The sequence below is a fragment of the Panthera uncia genome (assembly GCF_023721935.1).
Source record: "Panthera uncia isolate 11264 chromosome B3 unlocalized genomic scaffold, Puncia_PCG_1.0 HiC_scaffold_1, whole genome shotgun sequence".
Classification (NCBI taxonomy): Eukaryota; Metazoa; Chordata; class Mammalia; order Carnivora; family Felidae; genus Panthera; species Panthera uncia.
Genome location: NW_026057582.1, coordinates 73,115,498 through 73,130,647, shown reverse-complemented (window position 1 = coordinate 73,130,647; position 15,150 = coordinate 73,115,498). Strand labels below are relative to the sequence as shown.

General features: G+C 40.6%; 2 gene segments (V, D, J or C); both read left to right on the top strand.

Moving 5' to 3' along the window:
* LOC125908811 (T cell receptor alpha variable 22-like) overlaps positions 1 to 15,150 on the top strand; it is a 96,496-nt gene that overhangs the window by 65,960 nt on the left and 15,386 nt on the right.
* On the top strand, positions 1,180 to 2,143 carry LOC125908814 (T cell receptor alpha variable 22-like). The segment is given in 2 exon segments: positions 1,180 to 1,518; positions 1,706 to 2,143. Coding segments are annotated over 2 exon segments (489 nt in total).

Genomic DNA, 15,150 nt, shown 5'->3' with positions numbered 1-15,150 from the left:
TAAAAACATTTCTGGGTACTCATGAGGTAGCTTAACAGAAAACATCCCCTGACGTGTTTTCAATTTTTAAATTGTTATGAATAAAATCCCCCAGAACCACGGACCTAGAAATTATTTCAATACCCCAGATATCCTTCCTACCTTTTTATATATCTTGGGTGAGAATGGAGGAAAAAGAATGAAGAGAAGAAGAAAAAAAGAACAAAAAAATAAAGAACAAAAATAGAAGAAAAGGGGGATGACAGAATTTACTCTGACCAGTACTGTGTGGCCTGGCCAGAGTAAGCTGTGTGGGTGAGCAGGGTGTCCAAGAGTTACACGGGAGAGGTAGAGAGGTGGAAATTAAATCAGGGTAGACATTATGCAGACACCCTATTTTTCACCAGCCAAATTCTGGTTGGAATCATTTTCCTCTTCTTCTTTTTTTAAATGCTTACTTATTGGGGCGCCTGGGTGGCTCAGTCGGTTGAGCGTCCGACTTCGGCTCAGGTCATGATCTCGCAGTTTGTGAGTTCCAGCCCCTCGCCGGGCTCTGTGCTGACAGCTCAGAGCCTGGAGCCTGCTTCGGGCTCTGTGTCTCCTTCTCTCTCTACCCCTCCCCGCTCAGGCACTGTCTCTCTTTCTCTGTCAAAAATAAATAAACATTAAAAAAAATTTAAATACTTAGTTGGAAGAAATAAAAAAAAATTAAATGCTTATTTATTTAATTTGAGAGAAGGAGAGTACAAACATTAGAGGGCTAGAGAGAGGGAGAGAGAGAATAGCAAGCAGGCTCCACACTCAGTGAAGAGCCCACCTTGGGTTTGAACACATGAATCATGAGATCATGACCTGACCCAAAATCAAGAGTCATACGGTTTACCACCAAGCCACCCAGGCGCCCTTGGAATCATTTTCTGTGCAGATGGTGACTATATGTCTTGGTTTCTAGAACTCTCCTGATTTCAAAAAATTATTTTTACTTCTGCAAAACAGAATGCATGCTATCAGATAGTTTTCCTTAGTCAGAATTTTCGCATCACTGAATTCTCACATCGTCTGTCTAACTATGCAATTTGGGAAATGGGGTCACTCTTCTCTATGATTTCCAAGGTTCTGTGTAACTCACTGAGACACTAACTCTTCTAGAAATATCATTCACACTTCCTCAGTCACTAACCCACAAATTTCTCACATAACATGTTTTAAGAAAAAAAAAAAAAAGCCCTTATAAGTGCATATATTGGAAATACTGTCCCTACCTCCCTGCAACGTTGGCAAGCACAGTTTTGGACAGATTACTCTGCAGTCTCCTTGGGCCACTGTGGGTGGAGTCTCAGTCCTGGGACTGACAGGGTTCAGGTGTGATTGGTGCTCAGTGATTCTGGAGGGACGTGGTGACTGTTGACAACACAACTTCTCTGGACCCAAGACTCTACACTCTTCAGAGTAGGGGTGAAGGCACGTCAGCGACCAGACAAGGAGTCATGAAGAGACAGCGGGGAGCCCTACTGGGGCTTCTGTGGATGCAGGTTTGCTGTGAGTGGGGGCGTCCCAGATGGGGGCGGGGGAGGTTCACAGCCCGCAGTGGAGGAGGAGCTGGCACAGAGCTCCTGCAGGGTCTACACCGTCAGCGGGTGTTCCCAGGAATACTCTATGGGTTTGAAAACTGCCTCAGTGGTTCTTCAGTGACTTCTTTTGTGTTCGGTTTTGTCTTTCCAAGCAGGGGTGAGAGGGATGGACGTGGAGCAGACACCTGCAGCCCTGAGCCTCCAGGAGGGAGCCAGCTCTACCCTGAAGTGCAATTTTTCCAGCTCGGTGACCTACGTGCAGTGGTTCCGACAGAACCCTGGGGGCGGCGGCCTCACCCGGCTGTTTTACATAGTTTCAGGGATGAAGCAGGATGGGAGGTTGAACTGCACGGTGAACACTAAGGACCGGCACAGCAGCCTGCACATCAGGGCCTCCCAGCAGGAAGACTCAGCCACCTATCTGTGTGCTGTGGAGGCACAGTGCTCCCTGCTGCTCTGCAGCCTGTCCCCAAACTGCAGTTGGGCTCCCAGCCCAGGCTCCTCCACCAGGAAGCCTTCCTTGTGCAGCCGCATTTGCACAGCGTGCTTGGGACCATCTGGGGCTTTGCAGGCTCAAAGCTGGTGGCGGTAAACCTTGCCAATAAATTATTTCAAAATGAAAGTGTGTATGTGCATATTGCCTAAAGCATATTGGAGGGATGTTAGTTCTTAAAATGTTTAGAATCTCTGGTTTTGGAACTTGCTGCCACATGGGAAAGCAAAGATCTATAGGCTTCGAAATAGAAAGTTAAGATAAAGATAAGAGCCTCAATGGAAAAGAATAACAGTTTCATGAGAAGTGTCAACTGATTCAATAACCGCTCATTAACACAGAAGCTAATTTGAAATTCATTTTTCTTATAACTTAAGACACAATGAAATACATAGACAAGCATTCTGAATTGTATAGAAATCATGAAGCCAATTTTAGTTTCATAAACATGGTCCTAAAGTTACAGAAAATGTCAGAAAAACCAATTAAATGCTTCCGTATAAATTTAAATTTAAAATTAAATTCAGATTTACATGAAACTGAATGGTATGTAAAGTCATATATATAAAAATTGTTCCACTAGAAACATCAGTGCTAGATTTACTTTATATTTCATTAATTTATCAGATACCTATGCTAATTTTCTCATAGGATATGAAACAGTCTTTAAGATCTGTTGCACCAACAGAAATATTCTTCTCAAAATTAAAAATTATCAAGAGGTTAGAGTGGGAGAGAGCCAAAGCATAAGAGACTGTTAAAAACTGAGAACAAACTGAGGGTTGATGGGGGGTGGGAGGGAGGGGAGGGTGGGTGATGGATATTAAGGAGGGCACCTTTTGGGATGAGCACTGGGTGTTGTATGGAAACCAATTTGACAATAAATTTCATATATTGGAAAAAAAATTATCAAAAATTTCATTTGTAGTATTACATTTACCAACAGCAGTGACATGTTTTCAATTATTTCGATTGAAACGAAGTTACTAAAAGTATAAATTTTGATAACCTAATAATTAATTTGGAGAAAGCAACCTAGAAAAATATTATTATAGTACACTACCAAAGTGTTATTGGGTTTTTTTAGGGTTTGGTATGTTTAATAACTTGTATATGTTTATTATATTAATATTTTTATATATTAATATACATTTGATTTTTTTACAGTTTGTTTATTTTGAGAGAAAAAGGGGGGACAGAGGGAGAAAGAGAGAGAGAATCCCAAGCAGGCTCTATGCCCAGCACGGTGCCAATGAGGGGCTTGAGGCAAGCTCTGACCCTCAACGGTGAAATCATGACCTGAGCCCAAGTTGATAGTTGGATGCTTAATCTACTCAATCACTCAGGCTGACTTTTTTAAAGACAGTTTTATATTTTATTACATAGTTTAATTTTTTTTTCTTTTTAAACATGGGGCCACAAATTATCTGTTTCATTGCATACCATCAATTATATAGCCAGCTCTGCCTGGGAAGTTTGAACACCCAAGTTAAACTGGAATAAGGGAACTAGAAGCCAGAAAGCAATCAGGCTGTATGAGAAAGTATTTGTTGCTTTACATATGTTTGAGTAAGCTCATCCACCATGGAGCCAACCCCATCTCACTGCCTGTGGTAAATTTTATACAGAGTGAGTAAAGTTCCATTTTATTCCATTTTTTTTCCTAAGGATTGGGATCCTCCTTGAACCATCTTTGGTCTCCCAGAAGAAAAGAAAACCCAAAGAGGATCTTACCCTGAAGACTCTGTCTCTGCTTCTGAAGAGGCCCTAGGATTGGTTAGGAGCAACCTCAGACCCACAAGATCACATGTGGTTGTGGAAACGGGCTTGGGGTTCCATGATTCAGGCAATTTCTCCTCACACTCACATCAGTCCACACTGCTCACAGCCAGTCCTCAAAAGACTTGCTTTGTTATACAGTACAAAAGAAATTTAGAACTGGAAGAGCCCTTAGAAGGGCTTAGTCCACTTCAATTTACAAAACAAAGGCTGTACCCAAGATGGTACTATGGAACAATTAGGTTGTCAGTGAGCTGGGAGAGAAAGAAACTGAGTTTCCTCACTTTCTCTTTGGCATTCTCCCCACTGCCTCCTTGCTGCAGGGCCATCCTGCTGGGTAAAGAGATTGTGTCTAATGCAAGCCCAGCCACTTATATCTCTGCAGTTTGGGTCTGGGAGAGCCATGGTCCAATCAGTTTGATTGCCTGAATGGAGAGTTGCAACTTGTGTAAATATCTGACACTTTGGGCAGGAAAAAGAACTCAGGCTGAGCCACTGTTACTCTACCTGCAAACTTACTTACTCCTCACTGGTTTCTGGAGCTGAAAACCAAGGATGATTGTGTCAACTGAACACCTCCATGCATTTCTAAGGACTTTCCTAAAAATAGCAGATATATTTATATCCCAGGTGGACATCTCTTGAAGGCAAAATGTGAATATAGAGCATCACTAATACATTGTTATGAAATGTAATCACTGCATTGGGAGACTACGGGGGAATATCATCCTCATGCAGCTGGCCATCCATGAATGTATTAGAAAAAGCCTTGCTAGGTCTACACTTTTTGATGATGAGTCAGGCAACATTCAATGAAATAATCACGGGGCTATGAATTTTGCCCAAGAGATGATTATACTTGTGCTACAGCTCATATATAGGACATTATGCTAAATAGAGCATACTCATACCATGTGGGGGGCCGGGCCCCGGTGCCAGGCTGAGACCGGGTCGAGCAATGTTCCCTGTTGACTTAGCCAACCCGGTGGTTCCCCCTCCCATTCCCCCACTTTCAAGGGCGTACGAAAGCCTTGTCAAGGCTGAGAAAGTTAATTCCTGAAGCCTGTGGTCTGCAGGTGTTGGCAGTAATGCTACCTCCCTTTTTCTACCCCGAGTCAGATAGAAACAAACATGGGAATTGTGTTTTGCTAGCAATCTTATCAACAAGGTCTTGTTGTGACCCATCTAGAAAATGCACAAGAAACACAGAACTAAATGTTTTGGTTGGAAGCGATTATGTGAAACCTGTTTATTCTTAGAATGGCCTGACCCATAAGAGTCTGGATATAAAAGATTGTGTACACCAACAATAAAGCCGTCACTTGGGCCATCAGCCCAGGGGACACTCCTGTTCCCAAACTTTCTCTTCTCTCTTTTTTCTTGCATTCCCCTACCCTCAGGACCCTGACCTTGGTGTTTGTCACGCCGGTCGCAACAATACTGTAACGTTCAGTTCTGGATAACATAACTCAAAAGGGAAAATATTGACTTAAAGTATATGTCTCCAAGAAGAGAGAAATTCACCCAAAGAAGGTTTTGGGAATTCTATCCTATGGAGGAGGATGGATGAGTAAAATGAGGAAGAATCTTAGAATGGAGAAAATTTACATATGTAAAAACACACAATTTATATTTACAGACAAGTTCATATGTTGATTTTGATTCTTCATCAGAGTTGTCCCTAAATTTTTAAAGGTGTGAAATGTGATTCAGGATTTTTTTTTCTGCCTAATTTCAGAGGAGTAGTGAGTACAATCCTTAGGAAAAGGGCTTCCACTTAATGTAGGTGAGGCAGTCTTGATTTCCCTAGGATCCGTTCTCATGATGAGTAGTCTACTTGTACTACTCCCCTGGGCAGCCATGGCAATATTTAGGCTTCCCTAGATTGTCTTTATTACATTGTAATTGGAGAATATCAAACTATTAAAGTAGATGAGAAAGGATTTTTGCCAGAAAGGGATAATTCTGGAAATCTACAGGACTAAAGAACTTTATCAGTGTCTTTGGAACATTGTAGTGGAGTTTGGGAGAAAAATGGCAAAGTATGGAATCTGAGGACTGGCCAAGGCAGCAGAAATCTACGCTAGGAGAGTTGGCTTACACGTTAGAGGAACCTCTACTAAGGATTTGAGTCACTTACTACATTTTGGACCTGGCACCGTTTTGATATCAGACAATAAAAGCATCTATAGTATAAATGGCGACATATTTTGGATCTGAAACCCGATATATTGTGAGAATTTCCATTCTTTCCCCCAATACTTCGCAGTATAAAATCCTTGTAGCAATAGGAATAGATTTCTGAGAGCATGTCAGATTTCCCATCACAAATAACCAAGTCAAAATGTTTCCTAACTCATGGACTTGTCCCCCTGCTCCTTTATCATTGACATTTTTATGACAGTCATATTAACTGACAAAGATTCCACATTTTGACTGCTGGTAATGTCACTTCTCTGGAAATTGCCAGGTCACAGGCAAGACCAGCTCAGAAGAGCAGAGTCTGAGATAAGAGGCATTTGAGATATTTATTCTTTGGCTTACATGTTCCTTTTAGGAAGAGTTTTTCTCCATAACAGACAAATGGGGCTGGTAGATTTGGCAGAAAGGGAAGGTTTTTTATGTTCTTTGTTTAAGACAGTGAATCATGATTCCTTCCTCGTTTCAAACATGTACATGAGGCCCATCATTGAATAAACGGCAACAGGATCTAGTCTTTTGAACTTAACAGTGACTCAGTAGTGTGCAGAGGTATAAATCTTAATGTTTACATTCTTCCTGTGCATCTAGTCTCTGGTCTAGGATGTAATTTGTTTGACATATTGCTGCCATTATGCGTCTGAGTCCCTCAGAGGCACGGGGTAGGGGAAGAAAGTTTTCCCCAGTGAGTTCAGTACAGATGTGACCACAGGAGGGTGCACCTGAGCTGCCGCAGACCAGGCGGAGGGTCCATGGTAGAGCATCTGCAGGAGCAGGTCTGGCAGAAGCCCAGTCGTCTTCTTATTGGCTGGTGGACACGTGGGAAACCACTCTGACTGATGCAGGAAAGAAGGGCGGGCCGGTACTAGAAGTAACTGTGCTGGCTGGAGTTGGCAATTCTAAAAGTGATTGTAATTGTAATTGGGAGGAACCATGAGGACATCCGAGGGGGCTTTCATCACGCTCTTGTGGCTGCCACTGCACTGTGAGTTGAGTGTTTATGAGAAACAGAGTAATTAGTGGATAGTCTTGAGAAGTCAAGACTGGCTTTACCTAAGTTTCCTCCAGGTAGTGGAGAAAAGGGGAATTCTGAAGCATAATAACCCGGGAACTGCTCTCCTTTCTCTGACCTTTTCTTTCTGCACAGGGCTCAGCCAAGGAGAGAATGTGGAGCAGAGTCCTTCCACCCTGAGTGTCCAGGAGGGAAACAGCTCTGTTATCACCTGTAGTTACTCAGACAGTGTCTCAGACTACTTCCCTTGGTATAAGCAAGAACTTGGAAAAGGTCCTCAGCTCATTATAGACATTCGTTCAAGTGTGGCCAAAAAAGAAGACCAAAGACTCACTGTTTTACTGAATAAGACGGCCAAGCATCTGTCCCTGCACATCGCAGCCACCCAGCCTGCAGACTCAGCTGTCTACTTCTGTGCAGCAAGTGCACACTGCGTCCCAGACAGCTGCTGCCTGCACCCAAACCTGTGACTGGGCAACCCCTGTCCTTTGACACAGAACTTCAAGTAGATCGTTTGTGCTATTGTCTGCAGGCGGAAGCTAATGTGTTAGACATTAAAGCATAACTTAAGACAACTGGGATCGAGATGACCCAGACAGGGTTAGAACATTTTGTTGAATCATTGCTGCTTATTGGATTTTTTTTTTTTAAATTTTTTTTTCAACGTTTTTTATTTATTTTTGGGACAGAGAGAGACAGAGCATGAACGGGGGAGGGGCAGAGAGAGAGGGAGACACAGGATCGGAAACAGGCTCCAGGCTCCGAGCCATCAGCCCAGAGCCTGACGCGGGGCTCGAACTCACGGACCGCGAGATCGTGACCTGGCTGAAGTCGGACGCTTAACCGACTGCGCCACCCAGGCGCCCCGCTTATTGGATTTTTGAAGGGAGTTAGTAAGGTTTTATTTTGCAATTCAGGTTTAAAGCTGATTTACATTTGCTGTTCAGACTCCTGTCATACAAACAACTTCTTGGTAAATTGTCACATTCCTGTCATGCATTAGCTTTCAACTCTTATCTTTCCAGTACTGCAGATGTTGCTTTTGTTCTGTTATAAACCATTGTGTGCTAAATATAGAAAATATGTAAAAAGCAAAGTGTGAAATTGATTAATTGTGTACCCAGCTAATTTATTATCAATGTTTCATTTACTCTCTTCTTAAATTCTAATGTAACTTGGATTCTGATTTTTTCCATTCAATGTTATATCCTGAATTGAGCATTCTCCTCTAACACCTGATTTTTAATAGCTCCGTGAGAGATTTTCACAAGTCACAGTAATATTTTTAATTTTTTTCCTCTTCTGTCTTTCTGGCAATATGTGGCAGTCCTTTCTGTGTGTTCTGAGTATTTTCTTCTTGAGAAAATGTGAGTTAGGATTTTCTTGAGAGCCCAGTGATGGTATGTATGTTATGTATATTTGAGGAAAATTAAAAGCAGAAGTGATTTGTCAAGAATTTGAATTGAGAATTAAGACTCTTTTCAAAACTTTGTTAGTATTTTTTCACATCTACAATCATATAATTTAGAAGGGAAAGTTGTATCTTTCAATCATTATTATACAGCACAAACTTTTTTTTACATAGTTGAGCATCAATAGATGTTTATTAATGGAAGAAGGAAAAGGTGAATTCTGCTATATATTTAGAATTTTTATTTAAGCTTGTGAGTAAATTAAATTTATAAGTTGACTTGTGAAAAATAAACTCCTAAAAGTCTGTATTTGGTTATTGAAGAACATAGTATTTCCTTCTGTTTATCTATGTGTTTTTCAATAAAGCTCCATTGTTTTAAGGTAAAGAAACTTGCTCCTAGACATTTAATTTTTATTATTCCTTATGATTGGAATCTTTATTCCTGGGATATGTGGGCAAAATTATTATATATATTCATCATGCACCTCACCTAAGTATTCTTCGTGGATTGCAGAAGGCATTTAGATTAACATTTATTGTAGAGATAGCTTGCTACAAATTTTCCTATCTTAGCTTCATATTTTGACTGAGTTAAGCATTACTTGTGCAGCGTTTTTAAAAGGTAATTCTTTTAGTGGGGTGCCTGGGTGGCTCTGTTGGTTGGGCGACCAACTTCAGCTCAGGTCATGATCTCATGGTCTGCGGGTTTGAGCCCCGAGTTGGGCTCTGTGCTGACAGCTCAGAGCCTGGAGCCTGCTTCGGATTCTGTGTCTCCATATCTCTCTACTCTTCCTCCCCTTGTGTTATATCAAAAATAAATAAACATTAAAAAAATTTTTAAAAAGGGAATTCTTTTAGTGTTGAAAATAGAATCAATATAAGGAAAGAATTTGCATAAATAATTATTTTCCTAATTCTCCCACCCCTGCTCAATAGCAGGCTATTTTCAAGACATCTCATATTCTTCCTAACGATGGATACAATTGGTGATTTGGTATGGTGAGAATGATCCCTCTTGGCTGAGTTATGGTGGTCAGTTATAAGCTAACTGGTTTGTTGTTGTAGGGAACGTCATTAGGTTTAAAATATCTGAATAAGAAAGGTCAGTATTGTAGCCCAACACCTCAGTCAGCTTGGATTATTTGATTATATGGTTATACACTAGCTCCTGTGCAGTAGAAGGATGGCGACTCTTGATTGGTCTATTTCCTCCAAGCCTGATAAGGAGTCAGAGGGAAGGGCAGTTTATATTTTACTGTTTTCTTTCTTCTTAAACCAAGTTAGAAGAGAGGTGGTGCAGTTACTCTTAGTTCAACTGCTTTCTCATACTGAGGCGAGAATGTATTCAACAGAAGAAAACAAAAAGCTAGTCAGAGGGCAGAGTCAGTTCATAGCTTAGATCCAGATACATTCAGGCTTTAAAACTTCATTATGGATGGTGGATCTGTTACCACTGCCTCTGGACGATGTATATCACAGGCTTTATCACAGAAATTTTTTCTGCCATTGTTCTGAAGGCCAGAAGTTGAATTTATTTCACTGGGATGATATCATGATGCTAACAAGGCTGTACCCCCTCCAGACACTCTAGGGAGACATGATTCCTTGTCTCTTACAGCTTTGGTTGCTGCCTGCATTTTTGGCCTATGACCACTTCACTCTAACCTCTGCTTCCATGGTTTCATTGATGTCTCTTTTTGCTGTCTTCAAAACTCCCATTGCTTCCTCTTAAAACTATACATGTGACTATATTTAGGCCCACATAATCCAAGATTATCTCCTCATCTGAGGATCCTTAACTTAATCACATCTTTAAGGTTTTTGTTTATTTTTTTTCTCCTCCATTTTCCACCTGATGTTTGTTTATTTCCTTATTTATTTATTTATTTATTGTCCATTATTTTGCCTCTCACAGTTGGCATGGCTGGTGCTTTCTTTTCTAAGCTGAGAAAATAATATACATCTTAGGCAGAGTGCAGTCATAAAAATAGAAGTCAGATCACTTATTTTCTTTTCTCAATGTTTTGAAATTGTATTAAAGAAATTCTATAGAAAAATGGGCTATTTTTGGATACAGTTATATCTGTGAATATTAAATTTAATACATAGTATAGATTCATCTAACCACTATACAATCATGATGCAGAATGAGTTCATCACTTCACCCAAATCCCTTGTTCTGTAACTTTTTAAAAAATTTTTTTGAAATATTTATTTTTGAGAGAGAGAGAGAAAGAGCAGGTGAGGGGGAGAGAGAGAGAGAGAGAGAGAGAGAGAGAGAGAGAGAGAGAGAAACACAGAATCCAAAGCAGGCTCCAGGTTCTGAGCTGTCAGCACAGAGCCTGAGGCAGGGCTGCAACCCAAGGTCTGCGAGATCGTGACCTGAGCCAAAGTGGGAAGCTTAACTGACTGAGTCACCCAGGCACCCCAGTTCTATAACTTTCTAATCACACTCTCTGCCATCCATAAATTTTTGTACACCTGTTTGTTGTTTTATATTTTTATCTTGTAAGAATGTCATATGAATGGGAGCGGACAATACATAATCTTTTGATAACTCTGCATCTTAGTGGGAGGAAGCTCATGCCACAGGCACCTGTATGGTCTCTGCCTCTCCCACAATCTCAGTTTTTCTTATCCCTGATTTTTTTAACTTTTAAGTTATTTTATAAAAATGATGAGTTATACGCATCATTTCAAGTGTTTAGACTCTTAAAGATTTGATTCATGTTTCTAGAAAAGAAACACTATAGCCATCAAAATGGAGTGGTTTAGTGGACTGTAGGACCAACTCATCTACTCAGGTTGAGACATGTTCTTGACAGAAGTCTAGTTGTATCTAGTCTATTCTAAATTTTTCTAACATTTAAGACAAATTTTATTGATTAAAATTCCCTTTACTTGCACTAATTGGGGTATGTTTATTGTTTGGCTTTTCGAGGAGATGACACAAAGTAACATACACAACATTTTTTTTTAATCTTTGTTGCACTAACAATGGCTTTGTATAGCTGAATTATAGCATCAGGATGGGTATTGTTTCAGGTAAAGGCTTTACTCAGACAAGTTATTTTACCAGTAAGAGAACAAAGTCATGTAATTCAAAAATTGTAACGTTTATCATTAAAGTGGGAATATATTTCTAAAAGGACAAAGAAACAAAAGAATAGAAAGAAGAGCATGAGAATGAGTGGTGCCAAACATCAAAGAGAATTCTCTTCTAATGGTCTTGGATAGAGTTGTCTGCTTTATACAGTAATATATTTCAAGTTTCTTGGGTCGGCACTCACCTCTGTGACCTGTCTGCTTCTGCTGATTCTCTCAAGAACCTCAGTTTAAGATTCCTAATATGAGCAACATTTTGCATTGTTGTCAATGAGGGATCCATAATGTCATACTAGATGGTAAACGTGTAACCAAGGATCCATTTTATGTACTTTATCTGTTGAACTGGTAATAAATAGTACCTCATAAGGTCATTTCACATGTCTCCATGGACGTCTTCCTCTGGGATTTTGTTCAGAGCTGATTAAATGAAAGGCCAGATTATAATCTGGGATGAAAGGAAGAGTGTGAAGGGTTTATTGATCGAGTTCTGTTTGTGAAGGTTGGACTATGTGTGGGTTGGGACATCTGAGCTACATGGGCTGCAGTGAGCAGTTTATGGTAAGACAGCACAGGACTTCGTGAGGGAAGGATGCAGGGCCTGAGGGCTAAGGCTAACATGTACCAGGCCACACTAGTTCCAGGGTGTCTGCTATAGTAACCCATTTCAGTTTTTTTTTTTTTTTAAGTTTATGTATTTATTTTGAGAGAGAGAGAGACAGAGGGTAAGCAAGCAGGCAGAGAGAGGGAGAGACAAAATCCCAAGCAGGCTTAGAGCACAGAGCCTGACAGGGGGCTCGAACTCACAAACTGTGCTCATGACCTGAGCCAAGATCAAGAGCCAAACACTTAACTGACTGAGCCACACTGGTACCCCAATTTTAGTTTTAATATTCAATTTGTTGTTCCACTATAAGAGAAGGTTGGGGGTGGGAGTGATAGTAGAGGTGAATTTTCTGTGTGAGGGGAAACCTTACCTAATTGTCCCAGAGAAACTTGCTCTGCTTATAGAGAAATTAACAGAAACGGCACAGGTAGTAAACACAAAGTCCACTTGATATTTAGCTCTTTTTTTGTGATTGCTGTGATTTTCTGATGGGAGAGTGCTCAATCCATGTCATAAATGAAATGCTGTAACTAGTACACACTCATGGCTCCTGGAGGGAATGCAATTGTATAAGTTCCTTATGGAGAATGCTCCAAACGCTTCCTTGGGACGGAATTCCAGACCATATTCCAGCTTTCCAGATTTTATGGGATTTTGTTGGTTCCAAGACACGAACAGGCACGAACAGCCCCATGTTGATCGTCCTAGAGAGTTTCCGTAGCAGTGTTTGTTTCATGTTGCAACCAATTGTCCCTTCTGTGATGCATGGTCTCTGCAGATTTTTATAAATGGTCAGTGGAGATCATTTGGCTCCACCAGGCAGCTGTCCTAGGTTTGATATATCTTGTTCTCATGGAAGCAACAAATCATCACTTTCAGTGATTCTTTAAAAATTGAGGCCAAGTTTGCAACATCTAAAATGGAATTACTGGATTTGTCTTTATGTTCAGGCAGAAGTGCTTGCATAAGAACCTTGGTCAGAAAGGTGTGTTCAGTACGATGACCTCATTTTCCCCTAGCTTCTGCAGTGTCTCTTGTATTATGAGACATTGTTCATGACAAAAAGTTTTTGAATAGCATGAAGACATCCAGTAATTCATGTATTTGCTGTCCCTTTTAATTGGATGCATGAGAGGGTTAAGGAAAGTTAGAAAGTTAAGGCACCTCATTGTGTTTATAGTGTTTGGAAGCTGTGAAGGACATTAAAGACATACTGACGGACACTGATTACATAAGTTTTTGTAAATTGATAGGCCCCAGAGATATTCACTAGTTCAGCCACTTGAATTAAAGTTCTTGCTATGTGATTGGATTTTATAAGGGAGTCTGGAGTAGCAATTGCATGACCAGTCTGGTGTCTCTTTCAAAGTTTAAGATAAGATTATTAAAAATCTATTAATTCAGAAACTTGTCTGAGAGTGTCTAAAAGATTGATCCTGGACATGGACACTTCCTGAAAGTCAGAAGCACAATCATGAGGTTCCCTTCATTGAGAAATGTATTAGAGTTTAAAAATAGGAGAAGTTAATATTTCACATTTACTCAGCCAGCTGGTAGAAAAATGTTAGGTGTTTTCAGAAAGTTATAGTCTATCACTTAGAGAGCAGGACAGTTGGTACTCTATTCGGTTCCATCATATTTCATGGCGACTGCAGTACAAATTCTGGAGATGCTTCAAACAATGTAGCTGAGGCTACAATGATTTTGAGACAAGGACGTTAAGACTTTGCTACTGTGTCAGGAGACCAACAATAATAGGCGATGGATTTTTGTTCTTTGCCATGATGTTGAGGAATATCCCTAGGACACAACTTTCCTTTTTTTTTAATTTTTTTTATTTTATGGGGAGTTGCAGAAGGAGAGAGAGACAAAGAGAGAGACAGAGAGCCTCAAGCAGGTTCCATGGGGAGCCTGAAGCAGGGCTCAAGCCATGAAACTGGGATCTTGACCTGAGCTGAAATCAAGATCAAGTGTTCAATAGACTGAGCCAGCCAGGAGGCCCACAACCTTACTTTTAATGTATATACCCAGAGAATGTGTATTACAATCAAATATCATATGATCAGCAGTCCTGTTGAGGTGTATGGGGTCACCTAGTGTTTATTATCTTCAGAACTGAGCATAGAAACTATCTATTGACTGTGGTTCAACTGGGGTAATCAAAAATATACATCCAAAGGTTGGATAACCTTATGACCAAACTCTGGTTTCCTCTGCACTTTCTGAACAGAGCTGAGCTGTCAAACTAAACAGTGAAGAGAAGAAACCTCAGTGACAGGATATATTGTCTGAAGGCTTCAGTCTAAATTCTTCAGCAAAGAGTGACTAGATTTTTCTGCTTTTGGCCCCAACAGGGAGACATGAACAGATACTGATAGAGAAGAGAAATACTGACATAACAACAGGTAGACTGAAAGAGCTACAGTGATGTGTCTAAACACTTTGCCTTCTTATCATAACGTGATTTATTTCTACGTTAGGTGATAAAACATACAGTGTGCATACATGATTCTTAATCTTATGTTGTTTTCATAATCCATCACAGGTAGTATTTTTAAGTGAGTGCCATCCACCCACTTTCATCACAGACGCGATGAATGAACGTATCACAGTTAAACCATCAAGCCTCATTTCAGTGTTAAATTTTACAAGTTCTTTTTCAGACAGAATTGTTTCCAAGTTAAGAGTCGCTTAATGCGAAAGGATGTTTGGGCAGTGAGACTCTCAGCTGGTACAGAGAGAAGTGTGACGTGACCCACACAACGTGCTACCCCAGGAAACCCCTGTTTACTGTTCTGGGCGGCAGCAGCAGATACCCAGCCATCCTTCCCTCACCTGGCAGGCTCCCCTCACAGTGCCCAGCCCTGGCATTGAAGTAGACATTTACCATTTACCATGAGTAGAAGATCTCAAACATGCTTCTGTCCAGCCTTCTGAAGGTGGTCATGGCTTCAAGGTAGGGTCATGTGTCTAAGTGGGGATGGGCCCTGT